At 36.4% G+C, this 23,667-nt stretch overlaps 1 protein-coding gene across 6 annotated transcripts in view; it reads right to left on the reverse strand.

The window, feature by feature from the left end:
• Positions 1-23,667, reverse strand: part of REC114 (REC114 meiotic recombination protein) — a 108,224-nt gene that overhangs the window by 75,078 nt on the left and 9,479 nt on the right. For all 6 annotated transcript variants that reach the window (XM_005656287.3, XM_021099080.1, XM_001928745.5 and 3 more), the window contains exon 2: positions 10,146-10,235. In XM_005656287.3, coding sequence (XP_005656344.1) covers positions 10,146-10,235 — 90 coding nt within the window. The remainder of the gene's footprint in view (positions 1-10,145; positions 10,236-23,667) is intronic.

Raw genomic sequence — 23,667 nt, forward strand, 5'->3', positions numbered from 1 at the left:
GATATGGCTTGGATCCCATGTTGCTGTGGCTGTGGTATAGCCTGTTAACTTCAGCTCCAATTCAACCACTAGCCTGGGAACCTCCATATGCCACAGATATGGCCCTGAAAACCAAAAAAAAAAAAAAAAAATTGAGTATTTTTAAAGTTTATTACACCAACAGAACTAAAAAAAAGGAAAACTCTCCTCAATAAGTAGAGAAACAGCACTGAACAAAATTCAACTCCTATTCATGATTAAAAATTTAGCAGACCAGAAGGTAATTTCCTCAATCTCATAAAGAGTATCTACAAAAATACTACAGTTAGCATTATACTTACTGATGAAAAGACCAAATGCTTTCCCCCTAAGATCAGAACAAAGCAAGGATGTCAACTCTCACTAATTCTATAAAACACTGTAAAGGATGCCCTAGCCAGTTTAATCTGGGGAAAAAGGAACAGGGAAGTGGGCAAAGAGCATATACTGGAAAGGAGCAATGTAAAACTGTCCATTCACAGACACCAGATCATCCATGTAGGAAATCCTACATACTACATACACAGCACCTGCAGAAAGTAATAGGATAAATGACGTCAACGTGAAAAATAAATCAACTGTGTTTCTACATACTAACAAACTATTAAATACTAAGATTTATAAAAATCTATTTATAATTATTTAAGTATAAAATATTTGTGAATGAATTTAGTTAAATATGTATTAGACCTTGTGAAGGCGACAAAACACTGCTGAGAGACAGTATATAAATAAACGGAATAAAAGATATAAATAAACAGTTATAACATGTTCATGGGTCAGAAGACTCAATATTAAGATGACAATTCTCTACGAAATGATGTATAGACTCAAAGGACTCCCAATCAAAACCCCTGCGGGTCGTTTGTTTTTTTAAAAAACTGACTCTAAAATTTATATGGAAATGCAAATGACTCACAACAGCCAGAACAACTTTGAAAATGAACATGAAGGAATTATACAAAAATTATAGCAAAGCTAAATCAAGACAGTATGTTATTGAAGTAAGGATAGACATTTAGGTCAACAGAACAAAAAAAAGAATCCAGAAATACACAGCACACTGATTTTTAACAAAGATGCCAAGGTAATTCAATGATAAAAAGCTACTCTTTTCAATAAAGAGTGCTAGAACAATTATCTTTCTGCAAAAAAATTAAGCCAGACCCTTAAGCTTCACCATAAATTAAAAATTAATTCAATGGCTCCAGAAATATATTCTCTAAGATCCATGATTATATTCCATAATATAGTAATTTTTTCAATACCATATTGCTTTAATTGAAGGGAAGAAGAGATTCTCTACAAAATAATAGTAAATATTAAGTTATTAAATAACACTAAAAATTCATAATGAACCATATGCTTAAATGCTAAGAATTTAAAGCTACAAAACTTCTAGAAAAAGACATAGAAAAATATCATTGCAATCTTAGAGTATAAAAAGTTTCTTAAACAGCATACAAAGAAGAAAAAACTGGATTTCATTAAAATTTTAGGCTTCTGCTCTTCAAAACACACTGCTAAGAAATTAAAAGGCAAGCCACAGACTGGTTGAAATATTTGCAAAACACATTTCTGATAAAAGAGCTGTAATCAGAATAAGAACTCTTATAATTCAAATATCAAAAGACAAAACAAATACAGTTAAAAGATAGACACTTAAGCAATAAGATATAAAAACGGCAAATAAACATATGAGAAGATGTTCAATATCATTAGAAATTAAGGAAATGTAAATTAAAACCACCATGAGATACCACTATATACCCATAAGAATAGTTAAACTTAAAAAGACTGACAATACCAAATGTTGGTAAGGACATGGAACAAACGGAACCCACATACACTGCTTGTGAAACTCAACTTTGGAAAACAGCTTTGCAGTTTCTTATAAATTTAAACATAGCTGTACCATGTCACCCAGCAACAGTTCTTGTCTTGGTAATTTATCAAAGAAAAATGAAACTTTATGTTCATACAAAAGGAGTGTATACTAATGTTTATACCAGCATCATTCAGAATAGCCAAAAAATGAAAACAAACCAATGTCTATCAAAAATTGAACGGAGATGCAAAGTAGTTTTATCTACACAATTGAATACCATTCAGTAATGAAAAGGAATAATCAATATGGATGAACCTCGAAAGTATTATGCTAAGTGGAAGAAGCTGGACACAAAAGGACTACATATTGCATGCTTTCATTTTTATGGAATTCTAGAAAAGACAGAACTATGGTGACAGAAAGCAGGTAAGTGGTTTTGCTAGGTGCCAAGGGTTGGCAGAGAGGACCGACTACAAAGAAACATAAGGAAACTTCTTGGGTTAATCAAAACGTTCTACATCGTAACTGTGTGGTGGTTATATGATTATACTCATTTATCAAAACAAACCAAACTGAACTTTTAAAGTTAGTGAATTTTGCTTTATGTAAATTGTACCTCAATAAAGGGATCTTTTTAAAAAGAATTTAAAGATTTTTTAAAAATATTACTGAAGCTATCTATACATGCAACTCATACCAAATTGTACAACTATAATGTTTCTCAATAGTGATGTCTTGGAATACGGTTTTGTAACTGCACTGTAAAAACCACTCCATGTATGATACAAAGTTTTTAACAACATGTACCATGGATGCAAAAGAATGGAGCAGAAACAAGGCACAGCGTGGACCCCTTTGTCTGAGGAAGCTAAACTGCATTAACGTAAGCATTCAGCAAAGATATATAATATTGACAGGGTGAATAGCTGTGTGCTAGGCATCCCTCAGTCCACCATGTGGAACATTCTACCTTGGAAGCTGAAAAAGAAATCTTATCTCTTGGCAACTGATACAAGCCCTAACACTGGGAGACAAAACACAACTGCCCAAGTAGTGCTACAGTTTTAAAAGTCACAAGGAACATAAGGATGACTTTGCAGGTCACCTCACATTCAAAGACAAGGCTGTCTTCAACTTAAGGGGAGAGATGAATTGTCACAATATACAACTGTGGGATGCTGCTGTCACAATATAATAGAATGTGTGAAGGATTCACCAAAAATCCATGTCTTTTAAATGTATTTGACCTATTTGTTTATTGCTGTTTCTTCCCACTAGAATGATGACACTCCATGATGACAGGCATTTTATCTTTGCTGTTTGCTGCTGTATCACCAGGACCTACAACAATGACTAGCACAGAGTAATTACTCATTAAACATTTGTCAAATAAGTTATACCTACATGGATATTTAGTAAATAGTTATACACATGTATTATATCTATGTAGATATTATTCACAGCTAAATGAAGTAAAAACATTCCCTTACATTTCCTTCCCTGTACAATTTCTTTCCTTAGAAGTTAATAATTGTCTTATATCTCCATTCATTTTGTTTCCAAATACCATTTCAAACATAAAATTCCAATGTATAAAAAATAAATGCTGAGAGGGTGTGGAGAAAAGGGAACCCTCCTACACTATTGGTGGCAATGTAAATTGGGGCTGCCACTATGGAAAAAAGTATGGAGGGTCCACAGAGTTACCATATGATCCAGCAATCCCCCTCCTGGGCATATATACAGAGGAAACTCCAATTGGAAAAAATATGTGTACCTCAATGTTCATAGCAGCACTATTTACAATAGCTAAGGCAGAAAAGCAAACTAAACATCCACTGACAGAGGAATGGATAAAGAAGATGTGGTGTATGTATGTGTACATATATATACATGTATATATATAATGGAATACTACTCGGCAATAAAAAATGAAATTTTGTTATTTGCAGCTTGTGGATGGACCCAGATATCATACTAAGTGAAATAAATCAGAGAAAGACAAATGTTATACAATACCACTTATATGTGGAATGTAAAAAAATAATACAAATGAAATTATTTACAAAATAGAAAGCAGACTAACAGAAACAAAGTTACAATTACTAAAGGGGGAGGGGGAAAAGTGGATAAATTAGGAGTTTGGGATTAGCAGATACACACCACTATATATAAAATAGATGAGCAACAAGGATTTACTGTATAGCATGGGAAACTACATTCAATTATCTTATAATAAAGTACAATGGAAAATAGTCTGAAAAAATATATAACTGAATTACTTTGCTGTACACCTGAAATTAACACAATATTGTAAATCAAGTATACATCAATTAAAAAACAAGCTTTCAAGCAAGGTGACGCTATTTCTCCTTTATATATTTCTTCATTCCCAAAGTTTCCAACAATATGTGGGTATTTGTGTATATTCAGAATAAAGAAAAAAATCATTTTTACAAAAGGAGAGTTTCTGAAAAACAATGGATAGCAATTTATCCATGTATCCATCAATAATTACCTTAAATGTCAATGGACTAAATGTTCCTATCAAAAAACACAGAGTGGCAGATTGCATAGTAAAATAAGAGCCTACAATTTGCTACCTACAGAAGACCCACTTTAGGGTAAAGGACACATATAGACTGAAAATGAGATGGAAAAAGATACTTCATGCACATGAAAATGACAAAGAAGTGGGGGTAGCAGTACTCATGTCAGACAAAATATACTTTAAAAAAAAGGTCATAAAGAAAGCTAAAGAAGGACATTACATTTTTCAAGGCATTGCATTCACCCCCCAACCCCAGTATACACATTCTTTTGACATGGACATGGAACATTCTCTAGGACTGACCACATACTAGGACACACAAAAAAAAAGTTTCAAAAAACTTAAGAGGAAAGAAATTACTTCAAGCATCTTTTCTCACCACAATGGCATGAAACTAAAAATCAACCACAAAAAGAGAAATGAGAAAAAACAATTACATGGAGACTAAACGACATGCTACTAAAAAAAACCCAATAGGTCAATGATGAAATCAGAGGGAATTAAAAAATACCTTGAGACAAGTGACAATGAAAACACAATCATACAAAATCTATGGAATTCAGCTAAAAGCAGCTCTTAGGAGGGAAGTTCACAGTGATACAGGCTTTACTCAAAAAACAAGAAAAATCTCAAATAAGCAACCTAACTTACCACAGAAAATAATGAGAAAAAGAAAAACAAAACCTAAAGCCAGAAAAGGAAGGAAATAATAAAGATCAGAGAAAAAAAAATAAATGAAATAGATTTTAAAATAGAAAAAAAAAATCAGTAAAACCGAGAGCTAGTTCTTTGAAAGGGTAAACAAAATCAACAAACCTCTTCTTGGCAGACTCACCAAGAAGACAGAAAAAGAACTCAAACAAAATAAGAAAGGGGAGTTCCCACTGTGGTGCAGTGGAAATGAAGCTGACTAGGAACCATGAGGTTATGGGTTTGATCCCTGGCCTTGCTCAGTGGGTTAAGGATCCAGCTTTGCCATGAGCTGTGGTGTAGGTTGCAGATGAGGCTCAGATCTGATGTTACTATGGCTGTGGCATAGGACAGCAGCTGTAGCTCCTATTCGACCCCTAGCCTGGGAACCTCCATATTCTGAGGGTGTGGCCCTAAAAAGCAAAGCAAAACAAAACAAATGGAAAAGGAGAAATCTCAACAGACACTACAGAAATAAAAAACCACAAGAGAATATTGCGAACAACTACATGCCAACAAATTTTACCACCCAGAAGAAATGGACAGCTTTCTAGAGACATACAGCACGCTAAAACTGAATCAAGAAGTAGATCATTCAAGTAGACCCATCACCAGAAATGAAATTGAGTATGTAATAAAAACACTCCCTACAAACAAAAGTCTAGGACCAGATGACTTCACAGGTGAATTCTATCAAATTTGAATTCTATCAAACATAAAGAACTTATACCCATCCTTCTTGAACTTTTCCAAAAGGCTTAAGAAGAAGGAAGAATCCCAAAGACGTTCTATGAAGCTAAGATTACCCTAATTCCAAAACCAAAGATACCACAAAAAATAAAATTATAGGTCAATATCATGGATGAACATAAATAAAAAAATCCTCAACAAAATATCAGCAAACCAAGTCTAGAAATACATTAAAAGGATCATACACCATGATCAAGTGGGATGCAAGGGACCCCAGGGATGCAAGGACTTTTCAGTATCAGCAAATCAATCAGTGTGGTATGCCACATCAACAAACTGAAGATTAAAAACCATATTATCCTCTCAATAGATGTAGAAAAATCTTCTGATAAAATTCACCCATTTCCTTTTTTTTTTTTTTTGCTTTTTTTAGGGCTACACCCTTGGCATATGGAGGTTCCCAGGCTAGGGGTTCCCACAGCCATAGTAACATCAGATCTGAGCCTCATCTGTGACCTGCAGCACAGCTCACGGCAACACTAGATCCCCTATCCACTGAGCGAGGCAGGGATTGAACCCACAACCTCATGGTTACTAGTTAGATTCATTTCTCCTGCACCACAACAGGAACTCCCCCACACCCATTTCTGATAAAAACCTCCAAAAAGTGGACATAGAGGGTACCTACACCTCAACATAATAAAAGCCATCTATGACAAAGTCACAGCTAACATCATTCTTAATGGTGAAAAGCTGAAAGAATTCCCACTAAGATCAGGAACAAGACAAAGATGTCTGCTCTCACCACTTCTATTCAACATAATTTTGAATTCCTAGCCACAGCAGAGAAGAAAAAGAAATAAAAGGAATCCAAACTGGAAAGGAAGAAGTAAAACTATCACTGCAGATGATATGAAACTATACCTAAAATATCCTAAAGATGCTACCAGAAAACTGTAAGAGCTCATCAATGAATTTGGTAAAACTGCAAGATACAAAATTAACACAGAGAAATCAATTGCATTTCTATACACTAACAGTGACAGATCAGAAAGAGAAATTAGGGAAACAATCCCATTTACCATCTCATCAAAAAGAACAAAATACCTAGTAATAAACCTGCCTAAAGAGACAAAATACCTGTACTCTGAAAACTATAAGATGCTGATGAAAGAAATCAAAGATACAAACAGATGGAAAGATACCATGTTCTTGGATTGGAAGAATCAATATGAACAAAATGAGCATACTACCCAAGGCAACCTACAGATTCAATGCAATCCCTATCAAATTACCAATGGCATTTTTCACATAACTAGATAAGAAAAATTTTTAATTTGTATGGAAACGCAAAAGACCCTGAATAGCAAAAGCAATCCTGAGAAAGAAAAGTGGAGCTGGAGGAAACAGGCTCCCTGACTTTAGACTATGCTACAAAACTACAGTCATCAAAACAGTACAGTGCTGGCACAAAAACAGAAATGTAGATCAATGGAAAAGGATAGAAAGCCGAGAAATAAACCCAAGCACCTATGGTCAATTCATCTATGACAAAGGAGGCAAAAATATACAATGGAGAAAAGATGGTCTCTTCAATAAGTGGTGCTGGGAAAACAGGACAGCTACATGTAAAAAAATGAAATTAGAACATTCTCTAACACCATACACAAAAATAAGTTCAAAATGGATTAAAGACCTAAATGTTAAGACCAGATACTATAAAATTCTTAGAGGAAAACATAGGCTGAACACCCTCTGACATAAATTGCAGCAATATCTTCTCAGATCTACCTCCTAGAATAATAACAATAAAAACAAAAATAAACAAATGAGACCTAATTAAACTTAAAAGTTCTGCATAGCAAAGGAAACCATAAACAAAACAAAAAGACAACCAACTGAATGGGAGAAAATATTTGCAAATTTAGCAACTAGTAAGGGATTAATCTCCAAAATATACAAACAGTTCCCACAGCTCAGTATGAGAAAAACAAACAACCCAATCAAAAAATGGAGATTCCCATCGTGCCTCAGAAGAAACAAATCTGACTAGTATCCATGAGGACACAGGTTCGAGATCCTTGGCCTCACTCAGTGGGTTAAGGATCCAGCATTTTCAGGAACTGTGGTGTAGGTTGCAGATGTGGCTCGGATCTGGAGTTGCTGTGGCTGTGACATAGGCCAGTGGCTATAGCTCTGATTCGACCCCTAGCCTGGGAACCTCCATATGCTGTGGGTGTACCCCCCAAAAAAGAGACAAAAAAAATAAATAAAATATGGCACAGATGAACCTATCTACAGAACAGAAACAGACTTACAGACATGGACAGCAGACTTCTGGTTGCCAGGGCGGAGGGGGAGGAGTGGGGTGGATTTGGGAGTTTGGGGTTAGTAGATGCAAACTGTTATATTAAGAATGGATAAGAAGGGAGTTCCCATTGTGGTACAGCAGAAACCAATCTGACTAGTATTCATGAGGATACAGGTTTGATTCCTGGCTTCATTCAGTGGGTCAGGGATCCAGTGTTGCTGTGAGCTGTTGTGTAGGTTGCAAACATGGCTCAGATGCTACACTGCTATTGCTGGGCTGTGGCTGTGGCTGTGGCTGGCATCTGTAGCTCCGATTTGATCCCTAGCCTGGGAACTTCCATATGTTGCAGGTGTGGCCCTAAAAAGCAAAAAAACAAAAAAAAAAGAATGGATAGGCAATGAGGTCCTGCTATACATAGCATGGGGAACTGCGTACAATCACTTGTGATGGAACACAATGAAAGATAATGAGAGAGTGTGTATATATGTATACTGGGTCACTTTGCTATACAGCAGAAATTGACAGAACAATGTAAATCAACTATAATTAAAATTTTTAAATTAAATTTAAAAAAACATACATGCACCCCGATGTTCACTGAAGCACTATTTACAATAGCTAAGACATGGAAGCAAGTAAATGTCCATCCACAGAGCAATGGATAAAGAAGATGTGGTACATGCATGCCATGGAATATTACTCAACCATAAAAAGAATGAAATAATGCTATTTGAAGCAATATGGATGGACCTCAAAACTAACATACTAAGTGAAGTTAGCCAGAGAGTGAAAGATAAAAATCATATGCTATCACTTGTATGTGGAATCTAAAAAAAAAAAAAAGGATATAAATGAACTTATCTGCAGAATAGAAACAGACTCACAGACTTTGAAAAACTTATGGTTAGCGAAAGTGAGGGGATGGGAGGGATGCACTAGGGGTTTGGGGTTGGCATATGCACACTGAGGTATATAGAATGATTGGCCCACAGGGACTTGCTGTATAACACAGAGAATTCTACCCAGTATTCTGTGATAATCTATGTGGGAGAAGAATCTGAGAGAAAATGGATGTGTGTATATGTATGATTGGGTCACTTTGTTGTACAGCAGAAATTATCACAACCTTGAAAATTAACTATACTTCAATAAAACTTAAAATAAAAAAATATAAAACACTTAAGCATAAATCTGACCAAGGAGATGAAGACTTATACAGTAAGAACTATGAAACACTGATAAAGGAAACTGAAGATGATTTAAAGAAATGGAAAGATATATCATGCTCTAGGACTGGAAGAAGCAGTATTGTTAAAAATGGCCAAACTACCCAAAGCAATGTACACATTCAGTGTTAATTCCTATCAAATTACCCATGACATTTTTCACAGAATTAAAACAAATAATCCTAAAATGTATAGGGAACTATAGAAGACCCAGAATTGCCAAAGCAATTCTGAGGAAAAAGAACAAAGCTGGAAGCATAACCCTTCCAAACTTCAGACAATACTACAAAGCATGGTATTGGTGAAAAAGGGGGACATATGGATCAATGGAACAGAGCCCAGAGCCCAGAAATAAACCCACACATATACAGTTAGTTAATCTTCAAAAAAGGAGGCAAGACTATACAACAGAGAAAATACAGTCTCTGGGATTTCCCTTCATGGCTCAGCGGTTAACGAACCCGACTAACATCCATGACGATGAGGGTTCAATCCCTGGCCTCACTCAGTGAGTTGAGGATCCGGCGTTGCCATGAGCTGTGGTGTAGGTTGCAGACATGGCTTGGATCTCCCCATTGAAGAATTCTTTAAAATACTGATTAATCTCAATTTTTTAATCTACTTTGACTCTCAACAAACCCCTAAACCCCTTTAGGGCATGAAGTAGTCATTATATTTTTGTATTTCTTCACTGTTATTGAACATTCAATAAATGCTAAATTTGTTGAACTTGATGAATTTCAGTGAAACTGAAGAACCTTGAGGATACAAAATTAGCATAAAGCTACAAAGAAATATATCTACATATTAGACTATATGCATAAAACTTACCAGTAGTGTCTGTCCTTGGGAAATGAAGAAATGACCTGATATAACTATGGTGAGAACAAGATGCCCAGATTCTTCATTGGAGTCAAAAACCTTGAAAGAGAGAGAGAGAAATGTGTCTAAGATAATCCACTTCTGTAATACTAATAAACTTATAACAAAATTATCTTCTCACATTGATCTTCCCACTCTGAATGTTCCTTTCTCTCATTTAATTTGTAATCATTCCTACGTCTAGTATCCTTATGGGTACTAGTTGGCTTCCTAACCTGGTGAGCCACAATGGGAACTCCTACCCCTATTATGTTTTCTCTTATTAGATTTGGTCTACACTGTGGTGGGGAGTTGAGACAATTAACTGTCATGACTCATAGATACTCCCCCAAAGAATGGGATTTGGGTCTTAAATGACTACATTGTATAGGTGTTTTTAACATCATTAATAAACACTGTAAAGGTAAACACCCTTGTATAAACAATAATCTGAAATTATAGACTCACCTTAATGCTCAAAGCTCAAAATAATTAACACATACCTAACTCAAGTATATTTTTATAAAATTAGTATATTCTATTGAGAAATAATGTCCCATCTTACTCATATGTGGGGTTTGAAGCTTTAATGCTATATTTAAACTCAAGATTTTCTACTGTTTCATCTAATTCACTTTAAATTCTGAATTTAAAAATCAAATGACATTCTAGATGTCAACAGGGGCATGTTAAGCCATGCAGTATTCCCTTCAGCAGCTCTTATTCAGCCACTTTCTCAGTATTAGGAATTTAGTTATTTGTATGACACTTTCCTTATCATAGTTTAAATAGATTATCTTGTATGTTTCATGACCAATTAAAACCACAAAGATAGCCAGGAGTCAGGCATAGCTAAGTCAGGCATAGCTATCAAAACTGGAGTCAGTTAAACAAATTCTTTGGAAGGCAATATTCTAACATGGAAGTTTCAACTTTTTAAAAAAATAAATGTAACATATATCCCCAAAAGTCCCCAACACTTAAATATACAGTTCAATGAATGATGATAAAGCAAACACATAATCACCACTCATAAAGAAATGGAAGCCTTCCAGAAGGTACCCTAGTGCTATCTGCCAATCACTACCTGCTTCCTTCTCACACTAAGATAATCTCCCGTCTGACTTCTAACCCCATAGTTTAGTTTTATTTATATGAATAGAATAATACAGAAAAATTTTATATCTAGCTTCATCAATGTTTTTATATGTACCTGAGTTCATTTGTTTTCATTACTGTAGTATACCACTCTATGACTACAGTACAATTTTTTTTTCATTCTTTTGTTGCTGAATATTGTTTTCCAGTTTAAATCTACTACAGAATGTTGAACAGGGGCATCTGTTACTTGTCATCAGGAGTAGAGGTCCAAACACTTTTGCCCAATGAATCTTGGTATTGGAGTCACCATGGAATACAACATAGTCAAGCACTGGAGGAAACAGTGTTGGATTCACACAGAGAAAAAATAGAGCAAGATCAGCCTCAGTAGGAATTCCCGTTGTAGCTCAGCAGATTCAGGATAGTATCCATGAGGATGCAGGTTTGATCCCTGACTCACTCAGTGGGCTAAGGATCTGGTGTTGCTACAAGCTGCGGCTTAGGTTGCAGATGTGGCTCAGATCTGCTGCTGAGCATCACTGTGGCTGTGACAGAGGCCAGGAGCTGCAGCTCCAATTTGATCCCTAGCCTGGGAACTTCTATATGCCACGTGTGTGGCCCTAAAAAGAAGAAAAAAAGATCAGCATCAGTAGTGGGAGTTGTTTCCCCCATGGCTAGCAGGTCTCTCTTGACATCCATGGAGGGCAGTTGACCTGTGCTCACCCCTCATGGCTACAGCACAAGGACCCCTCCTCCTCCCTCCAGGGGACAGATACAGCAATGGGCTGGCCAGGATACTTAAGCAGAACAAAGGAGCACAGGCTATGAGGACTCTGTCTCTTGCTAAAGAAGTGTTCCAGGCCCAAGGCCCATCTTTATGTGGCCAAGAAAGAATGCTGCAAGACAGCATGTTCATGACTGTCTTTCCTGGTACAAAGCACCTACCATGGACTAGGCTGCTGCAGTCTTTTGACTCCTATAATTTTCCCATCACAGAATATAATTCTAAACTTCCATTTCATTAAGCCAAATTGTGAAATCATTCTTGAATCCTTACTTTTTCACATACCCATATCCATCAGCAAATCCTTCAAAATATCCAGAATCTACTTCTCACAGATCTGGTCTGAATTATCATCATCTCTAGCTGGATTATTGTAATAAGCTCCTGAATGGCTTTCCAGTTTCTGTTCTTGCTCCCCTTTTCCAACACATTTTATTCTCAGTATGGTTGCCAGAGTGGTCCTTTTAAAAACTAAATAAGGGGAGTTCCCTTTGTGGCTCAGAGGTTATCAAACCAGACTAGGATCCATGAGGCTGTGGGTTCGTTCCCTGGCCTCCCTCTGTGGGTTTAGGATCAGAATTGCTATGAGCTGTGGTGTAGGTGGCAGACATGGCTTGGATCCCACATTGCTGTAGCTGTGGCATAGGCTGGAAGCTGTAGCTCTGACTCGATCCCTAGCCTGGGAATTTCCATATAATGCAGGTGCAGCCCTAAAAAAAAATTAAATGAGGTCATGTCATGTCCAGCTCAAAGCCCTAGAGCAGCTTTCCACTTCATTCAGAGACTCATGCAAAGTGCTCCACAATCTAGCCCTTCGTCACCTCTCTGCTCTCATTACCCCTTTGGCCACTGTGCTCCAGCCACACTGGCCTCTTTGCTGCTCCTTGAACACACTAACGCACATTCATAATCATAAAACTCAGGGTTTCTACAATTGCTCTTCTAGCTGAAGTTGTCTTCTCCTAAATGTCATCTTTTTCAGATCTTTGCTTAAACGTCCTATTTTCAGGTAACACCTTTCCTGACCATCCTACTGAAAACTGCCACCAACTCCCTGCTCCATTATTCAAACCAGATAGTTCCTCTTCTCCAACTTTATTTTTTGGTCCATAGCTCTTACCAATTCTGTTACTTTGTATTTACTTATTTACCTGTCTACATTTTCTCTTTAAAAGATGACTGATATAAAGGATTAAAAAATACTCAATAAATCCAAAAGAAGCCAGAATAAGAGTATAAAAGGAAGAAAGATAATGACAAACACAAATCAAACAGCAAGACTAGAGAGTTACACCTAATCTTATCAATGATCACATTAAATGTAAATGACTTAAGCATTGCAATGAAAGGCAATCTGACAAAAGGATAAAAGACAAGGCACAACTATATGTCTTTAAATACAAGAAATGCACTTTAAATATTAAAATATGAACAGGTTAAAAATAAAAGGGTGAGAAAAATATATACCGTGCTAATACTAGTTAAAAGAAAATTGAAGTAGCTATATTAATTTTAGGCAGGACTACCAAAAGATATAAAGGTTATTTCATAATGATAAAGGCATCAATTAAGAGACATAACTATCCTAAACATTTATGTCCCCATTAAGAGCCTAAAAATACATGATGCAATCATTGATAGAACTATAAGGAAAAACAGATAAATCCACAGTTATAGTCAGAATTCAATACCCTTCTCTCAATAATTGATAAAACAAAGGCACAGAAAATCAGCAAGCATATAGTAGACTTGAGCTACAGTGTCAACCAAATGAACTGATTGACAGTTTATACAACACTCCACCCAGTATCAGCAAAATATATATTCTTCTCAAGTGTACACAGAGCATTTAGCAAGACAGACCTAATGCTGGGTCATAAAACAAGTCTTAATAAATTTTAAAGTATGTTCTCCAAGCACAAACTAAATTAGAAATCAGTATAACAAAGACCTCTGAAAAAGTCCCCAACTATTCTGAAATTAATAACACACTACTAAATAACCCATGGGTAAATAAGAAATTAGGAAGTGTTTTGAACAGAATGTAATTCATCATGTTAATAAACAAAAAAAAAGAAAAATTATAGAATCATCTCAATAGATGAAAGAATATACAAAAAGCATTTGACAAAATTCAACATCCATTCCTGAGTAAAAAAAATCAGTGAGCCAGGAATAGAAGGAACTTCCTCAAGCTGATGCAGGGCATCTATGAAAAACCTACAATTAACATCATACTTAACAGTGAAAGACCAATGGAAAAAGACAAAAATGTCACCACTTCTATTCAACACTGTCTATCCATTGTATTAGGCAAGAAAAAGAAATAAAAAGCACCCAGATTGGAAAGGAAAAAGTAAACTAGCCTTGATTCACAGACATGATCATTTATATAGAAAATCCAGAGTTCCCATCATGGCTCAGTGGTTAACAAATCCGACTAGGAACCATGAGGTTACGGGTTTGATCCCTGGCCTTGCTCAGTGGGTTAAGGATCTAGAGTTGCCACGAGTTGTGGTATAGGTCACAGACACAGCTTGGATCCCACGTTGCTGTAGCTGTGGCATAGGCCAGTGGCTACAGCTCCGATAAGACCCCTAGCCTGGGAACCTCCACATGCCGTGGTTGCGGCCCTAGAAAAGACAAAAAAAAAAAAAAAAGAAAAAGAAAATCCAATTGATTTTCCCAGAAATAATAAATGAATTGTAGATAGACTTAAGGATATAAGATCAGTAAATGAAGACTAAATTTATACCAACTAATAAAGAATAATTGGAGTTTGGAGTTTTAAAAACATCAAAATTTATAATAGCATCAACAAAATGAAGTATTTAGGGATAAATGTGACAAAAGAATTGAAAGACCTGCACACTAAAAACTGACATAAATTTAATATATAGTAAACATACGAAGAGATATACTTTGTTCACAGAGGAAGATTTAATATTGTTAAGATGCTGAGGTAGGCAGAATAATGACCCCTGCTCTCCTCCACAAATGTTCCTGTGAATATCTTATCTTACATGGCAAAGGGGACTTAGCAGATATGGTTAAGGATCATGAGACTGTGAGAGTATCCTGGATTATCCAGCCGGGCCCAATGGAATCCTAATGGTCCCTATACGGGAAAGAAGGAGGCAGAACAGTCAGAGAAGGAAATGTGACTGCTGGCTTTGAAGAGGTAAGGATAGTACAAGGCAGGGAATTCAGGCAAGAAACAGACTCTCCACTAAAGTCTCCAGAAGGAAGGCAGCCCTGCTGACACCTAGCCCCCTAAGACCTCAGACCTCCAGAAGTATAAGGAAAGCATAAGGAATCTCTAAGTTTGGGTTGTTTTAAGCCACTCAGTTTGTGGCAATTTGTTACAGCAGTAATAGTCAAAATTCTAAATTCTTTCATAGAAATTAACAAGCTGATTCTAAAATTCATATAGAAATGCACGGGTCTAAAGAGATCACATACCACGCATTTAAGTCACTTAAGATTAACAAAGTACCCACTATATACTGATCTCTCTTATAAATGTTTTGGGGGAAAAAAAATCACAAAAAGAATGTCCCTGACCTTAAGTTTTATTTATTCATTTGTTCATTCAAAAAATATTTATTGAGCACCTATCAGATGCCAAGCATTTTTCTAGATGGGATACATCATTGAACAAAACATTAGCTACCCTCATGGAGTTAATGTGGGAATGGGAAGCAGGGCAAGAGCATAGCCAACAGTAAGTAATAAACAAGAGCAGTGGCATACTAAGGGATGGTGGGAGCAGTCAACCCTGGAACAGGCAATAAGGGAATGTTTTGTGGAGAATTTATAAACAATAGTCCAACTGACTAAAAAGCAGCTGCTTTTTATTACCACCATGTGCGAGCAATTCTAATCAATGCCACTGATCAAATGTTCCTCCCTGAAAAGAAATTTTTGTTGATCTAAGTTCTAAACAACTGCTACAGTTACAGTGGAGTTTAAACAATACATACATAAGCTGCAAATTATCAGATTTTTATTATTTATTCTTTAATAAACTTTGTTGTCTTCATAGACATTCATTTGGAAAACTCCCAGTTATAAAGTCGGCCTACATACATGTGGACTTAACTACATACATTTGTTTTAAGAGTAGCTCACGAGGCTTTGATAAACTTCAAGCCTGCTTAATGCAAAGTTCTTATCTCAAATCCCTTCTTAGAACGCAGTTCACTTCAACCCTGTGGTGCTACATTCTTCTGCATTTAAACCATAGATTTAAAATAAATAAGGAAAGCATAGGGATTACAGAGATTTCAAGAAAGAGAACTTGAGCTACTCCAATGCTGTCATTTTATGGGGCCTTCTTTTTGGTACTTATATCCGTGTTTAAAATTTTAAAATAATCAAAGTGCAAGCAACAAAATGGAATATTTTGTTTGGCAAGTACAAATTTTAGTGCACACTCAAAATATTTTACTCAATTTGAATGACACCTTTAACGTTAAAATTTATTTATTTATTTATGGCTTTGTCTTTTCAGAGCCGCACCCGCGGCATATGGAGGGTCCCAGGCTAGGAGTCCATATGGAGCTGCAGCTGCCAGCCTACATCACAGCCACAGCAACTCCAGATCCCAGCCGTGTCTGCAACCTACACAACAGCTCATGGCAACGCTAGATCCTTAACCCACTGAGCGAGGCCAGGGATCGAACCCACAACCTCACGGTTCCTAGTCAGAATCGTTTCCGCTGCGCCATGACAGGAACTCCATTAACATTAAAATTTATTCTTTTAAAATTATTAAATGCTTCCAAACTAAAGAACAAAAAAGAGAATAAAGCATATCAGCAATTTTATCATTAGCTGCCTAAATTATACCTTAGAAGATATTCAGTTTTATTTTTAAAAATAATTTATTAGTTAATGGAAAATCAATTAGATAAAAGGTCAGCCTCTAACCAAAAAAGCAAAGTCTGAACAGTTAACTAGATATAAAAACAACTGGTTAAATACTTGTGCTCTTTCCCTGCCTTATACTATGGCATACATTTCCTTTTTCTTATTTATCTGACAGCCATAATTATAATAATGAATCTCAGGAAGCGTTTTCACTGTCTGTGTAATAATTTTAAGAAATTCTTATGAAAATAGTTTTATCATTTAGGGGAAGAAGGTGTTAAAAATTATCCACCTGGGTATCAGATGTTCTAGCCACTGTGAACATAATAAATAAATAATCTAGTATATAAGAAAGTTCTATGGGCTAGGGAAAAGACAAAGCAGGGTAAGGGGAATGGCAGTGTAAAGACAGGGCATGACAGGTACAATATAAAGAGGGTGGTCAGGGTGGGCATCACGAGATGAGGCTTCAATAAAGACCTGAAGATATGAGAAGGTTAACAGGATACAGAGGAATTCCACAGTACTATTTTTCATATATTTGTTGTAATATTTCCTCTAAAATATCTTTAGATGTATGCTCATACAATCTGAAAATGTTTGAAAGACTTCCAAGGCGTTCAGGAGAAAATGGTAATTTGATTGCATCCCTGCAGTCTTCCCTTCCCAAATCCAATGCAAATACCAATTACCTTTCCTTGAGCAGTTATTAAAATCAGCATCCAAGTGGGCCAGAAGGGTGGGTTGAAGTCCTGGGATTCAGATAAAAAGAGATGGTATGTTTTCTTCTTGGAGGAAAACAGAGGCCCTTGCTTAAGCAAGGAGCCCTAGGGCAAAGGTAGGAATGCTCTAGTTCTTAGGAGAAAGCCTAACCTGTGGAAATTGGTGGACTCTCCAAGAAGAAAAGCAGTACCAACCTATGTATTCTGAAATTTCTACTGTTTTTCCAACCTCCAAGGAGTCACAATGGAGCTGAGCAATTTACTTCGCTGAGTCCTCTCTGTTCCTCTACAGAAGGCCTAGAAGGCTGACGCATGTACCTCCCAACACTTGCCACTTAAGATATACTGGGCTTGCACTGCGAAGGTAAGAAGAGGAGTAAGTTAAAGGAAAATAATGACATACTGAATAGGCTGAAGTGATAAAGCACAAACAGAAAACCCAGAAAAGGTGGCTTCAAGCAAAACAAAACTGACAGAGGAGATCAACAAGAGCTTAAATCAAAAAAAAAAAAAAAAATTAACATTATTAAGAACACTTAAGGAGGCCTAGCACTAAAAACATTCTTTTTTTTTTTTTTTTTTTTTTTTGTCTTTTTGCTATTTCTTTGGGCCGCTCCCGCGGCATATGGAGGTTCCCAGGCTAGGGGTCGAATCGGAGCTATAGCCACTGGCCTACACCAGAGCCACAGCAACACGGGATCCAAGCCGAGTCTGCAACCTACACCACAGCTCACGGCAACGCCGGATTGTTAACCCACTGAGCAAGGGCAGGGACCGAACCCGCAACCTCATGGTTCCTAGTCAGATTCGTTAACCACTGCGCCACGACGGGAACTCCTAAAAACATTCTTTATAAATATAAATATTCGATAGCTTAATTGAAGACATGGATGGACACTGCTGATACCAAATTAATGGTCTGAAAGATCAAGTAGGACAAATATTCAGAAACAGCAAAACTACAAAGAAGAAATCATGTATAAGATAATCATCAAGATAATGTGGAGCAAAGACTCAAATACAGGAGGACAAATTTAATAGCAGAAGCTAAAGTGAAAGGGGAAAAACAGACTGAGTAAAGGCAATGATTAAGCAAATAGAACAACTATTCCACACCTGCACAAAGATATGAAAAGTTTCAGGCACTGAAGGGGGGAATCAACAACTAGACACATCCTGATAAAATTTATGAATTAAAAAGATAAAGATATTAAAAGCGTCTGGTCTTTAAAAAAAAAAAAAAGTCACTTTCCAACACCAGAAGACGCTAGAGAACAAACTCATTTTTTTTAAGCAAATGAAGGCAAACAATCAAGCATCTGTCCTACCTTTCCTACACAAACTGACTGACAGGTAAACTCTAAGAGATAGAAGGAAATTTTTCTTTACTTTTATAAATATAAAATATTTTATATTCCAGATAATAAATGAAGAAAATGATTAAATTAAAACATCAACATTTTTTTGCAACCCCTAATTAATGGCTCTAGGCATCATGTTCAAGAGCTGCAACTTCACAAGGAGACAGTTGAACAGGCATTAGACACTTCCAATGAGAAGAAGACCAAACCAACTACTAAGTACTCTGGCCAAAAAAAACCCCAAACGAAAACCAACAATAAACTTAAGCTGAACTTGATCATAACTCTAGATTCAGCTATCAAGTCACAAGAAATACAGAGGGCAAAGGATCCCATTAACTATACCACAGAGATGCAGTCAGCAAAATCATACTGTCAGGAACTGTTAGAACTCGGTTTCTTCAACTAATTAACTGCAAGGAAGAAAGAGATGTGGGTCAGGGAAACATAGGGAGGAAACCTTAAATACCAAAAAAAATAATAATCAATCATCACACATGGCCCTGTTTAAATGAATCATGAGACTATGAGAAATTTGAGAATTATTTGATAATATTAGGGAACTGTTATTTTTTAGAGTAAAAATGGTATTATGCCTGTGGTTTTTTTTAAAGTCCTTATCTTTTAGAGATATGAACTGAAATAGTTGATGAGATGGTACGATGTCTGAGACCTGTTTCAAAGTAACATGATGCACATGAACAGGGTAGAGACAAAACCAGACTGGCCATGAGTTGGTAACTGGTAACTGTTGAAGCTGTTGCTGTGTACATGTGGGCTTACTACGCTATTCTGTTTACCTTTGTTATAAATAAATTTAAGCATAATCAAAAAGTTTTACATAAAGCTTCTTTTGTTGACTAGCTAGAAGCAAGGTGAAGGAAAGCATTAAATTTACGACAAAGGATACTATAAGAAATACTTTAATTCTTCAGAAAAAATTTTACGTCTTAATGACTAATATAATCCAGGCATCTGAGAAAAAAATTACTTATTTCTGGCTCTTGGAAATTTTTATTTTTATTTTTTTATTTTTTTGCTTTTTAGGGCCATACCTGTGGCATATGGAAGTTCCCAGGCTAGGGGTCTAATTGGAGCTACAGCTGCCAGTCTATACCATAGCTACAGCAACTCAGGATCCGAGCCACGTCTGTGACTTACCCCACAGCTCACAGCAACGCCAGATCCTTAACCCACTGAGCGAGGCCAGGGATCGAACCCACAACCTCATGGTTCCTAGTTGGATTCGTTTCTGCTATGCCACGACAGGAATTCCCAGGAAAATAATTTTAATAGGTGATAATTTAGCATTTTACTGGAATGCTTACATTAGCACAATAAAATGCTCACATTAGCACATTAGCTCAATAAAAGTTATCTTTAAGGATCAAGTGATCATAGAAGAAGATTAATTTTAAGGTGTCAGAGAGAACATACATCATATTCACATCTTCTTTCTAGTTGCTAACCTAAATCTGGCTTAGGATTTAGGTCACCAAAACAGCATTGTGGTACTAGCATAAAAACAAAACACAGACCAATGGAACAGAGAACCTAGAAAGAAACCCATGTATATATAATCAACTAATATTTGACAGTCTCTCCAGTGAATAGTACTGGGAAAATTGGATATTCACATTCAAAAGAATGAAACTAGACCCCTATCTTACATCACTCACACAATTAACTCAAAATCAAGACTTAAATATAAGACCTGAAACCATAAAACTTCTAGGAGAAAACAAAGGGGAAAATCCCTTGACACTGGTCTCAGCAATGATTTTTCTGAATATAACATCTAAAGCACAAGCAACAAAAGCAGAAATAAACAAGTGAGACTATATCAAACCAGTAACCTTCTGCACATCAAAAGAAATAATCAAAAAAATAAGAAGACAATCTATGGAATGGGTGAGAATATTTAAAAACCATTTATCATACATGGGGTTAATACCCCAAAAATATAAGGAACGCATACAAATCAACAGCAAAAAAGCAAATAATCCAATTTTAAAATGTGCAAAGGACATGAAAAAACATTTTCCTAAAGAAGATGCTCGAACGGCCAACAGGTATATGAAATGATACTCAACATCACTAATCATCAGAGACATACAAATCAAAACCACAATGAGATATCACCTCACATTTGTCAGAATGGTTATCATCAAAAAGACAAGAGAAAACAAGTGCTGGTCAGGATGTAGAGAAAAGAGAACCTTTGTGCACTGCTGGTGGGAATGTAAACTGATACAGCCACCACGGAAAACAGTACAGAGTTTCCTAAAAAAAGTAATTAAAAGCAGAACTACCATATGATCCAAAAATTCCACTTCTCAGTATAAATACAAAGGAAATCACTATTTCAAAGAGATATCTGTACCCACATGTTCACTGAAGCATTATTTACAACAGCCAAGACGTGAAAACAATCTAAGTGTCCATCAACAGATGAATGGATAAAGAAAATATGGTGTACACACACACACACACACACACACACTGGAATATTACTAGGCTATTTAAAAAAAAAAAAAAAAAAAGAGCAAGGAAATCCTGCCACAAGGAAATCATTTGTGACAACACGAATGAACCTGGAGGGTATTATGCTCAGTGAAATAAGTAAAAGACAAATACAGGATGATCCCTCTCATATGTGAAATTTTAAAAAATGAATTGATAGAAATAGAACAGACTGGTAGAAAACAGAGGCAGAGGTGGTCAGTTATATGCTAAATAAGTTCTGGAGATATAACGTACAACATGATGACTACAGCTAACAATATAGTATTGTATATTTGAAAATTACTGACAACAGATTTTAAAAGTTTTCAACACAAGGAAAAAAACTGATTAACTATGTGAGGTGATGGATATTAACTAACCATACTGTGGCAATCATTTTATAATACACACAAATCATTACGTTGTACAGCTTAAACTTATACGATGTTGTATGTTAATTATATCTCAATAAAACTGGAGAAGGAAAGATTTACATCAACCTGACTTCTGACTTACAGTATTTTGCCATCAACATACTGAGACAGAAAGCCTGCTTATCACAGGCTGGATTTTCAGACACAACTTTGATCACTTAACCAATGTATGAGAACCTTATCCTATTTTATATTTATGTACTTATGTAAGACTGTACTATAAGACTATTTTAAAATTAGAAAAAAAGTAAAAAGAAATATATGAAAATACAGAAAAGTATTTCAAAGGTAAACTATATCTACATGAAAGGCTTAGTGTTACTTGTCAGATGTGACAAATTAAATTTTGTACTTGAGTTTTTTCCTTCTTTTAAAACCCCTCAGAAAGTGTCACAGCTCTATATAGTGACACAAACTGATTTATACATAATAAAGTATGAAAAATGTGCAAAATTGTTACATAGGCTATTAGCTGCCTCCTCACTTACTCTTAGTAGCTAAAGAGCCTCATAAACTATGTCATCAAACTTGTAGGGCACATAACGCTAATGAAAGTGGTCCTGCAGCATCCCCATTACCAAACTGTGAAATTCAGTATTTTGGTTTGATATTTCACAGACATACAAAGTGTTAACGTAACAAAATAATGAACACAAATAAAAGAGCAGAGTACCCAGACAGAAAAAAGTAATAAAATACACCTAGGTGGAGTTCCCGTCGTGGCGCAGTGGTTAACGAATCCGACTAGGAACCATGAGGTTGCGGGTTCGATCCCTGCCCTTGCTCAGTGGGTTAACGATCCGGCGTTGCCGTGAGCTGTGGTGTAGGTTGCAGACGCGGCTCGGATCCTGTGTTGCTGTGGCTCTGGCGTAGGCTGGTGACTACAGCTCCGATTCGACCCCTAGCCTGGGAACCTCCATATGCCGCGGGAGCGGCCCAAGAAATAGCAACAAAAACAACAACAACAACAAAAATAAATAAATAAAAAAAATAAAAAAAAAATAAAATACACCTAGGAAATTTGTTTTTTTCTTCAGAACCTAAAAAATCATTTCAGGCATCTAAGCATAAGATGTGATTCCTAGGGAGTTCCCGTCGTGGCGCAGTGGTTAACGAATCCGACTAGGAACCATGAGGTTGCGGGTTCGGTCCCTGCCCTTGCTCAGTGGGTTAACAATCCGGCGTTGCCGTGAGCTGTGGTGTAGGTTGCAGACGCGGCTCGGATCCTGTGTTGCTGTGGCTCTGGCGTAGGCTGGTGGCTACAGCTCCGATTCGACCCCTAGCCTGGGAACCTCCATATGCCGCGGGAGCGGCCCAAGAAATAGCAAAAAGACAAAAAAAAAAAAAAAATGTGATTCCTCCTCTTTTACCACATATACCCGATTAAGATTAATGATTATGAAACTGTCTAGTCCTTTTAGACCTAGCAACTGGATCACCTTTATTAGTAGCCAGAGGTAAAATATGTTTACACAAAACACATCCCATGCATCCGAGGAATAAGTTCTTTATGTCCTAATTACCAATTAAGGCCCCTCTGGTTACTCTTCTATCTATAAAACACAGTCCTAGGACATTTCTCCAATACATCTAAAAATCCTTGAGGAGTTCCCATTGTGGCGCAGCGGAAAAGAATCTGACTGGTAACCATGAGATTGATGGTTCAATCCCTGACCTTGCTCAGTGGGTTAAGGATTTGACATTGCCGTGAGC

This window comes from Sus scrofa, chromosome 7 (genome assembly GCF_000003025.6).
Source record: "Sus scrofa isolate TJ Tabasco breed Duroc chromosome 7, Sscrofa11.1, whole genome shotgun sequence".
In the NCBI taxonomy this organism is placed as follows: Eukaryota; Metazoa; Chordata; class Mammalia; order Artiodactyla; family Suidae; genus Sus; species Sus scrofa.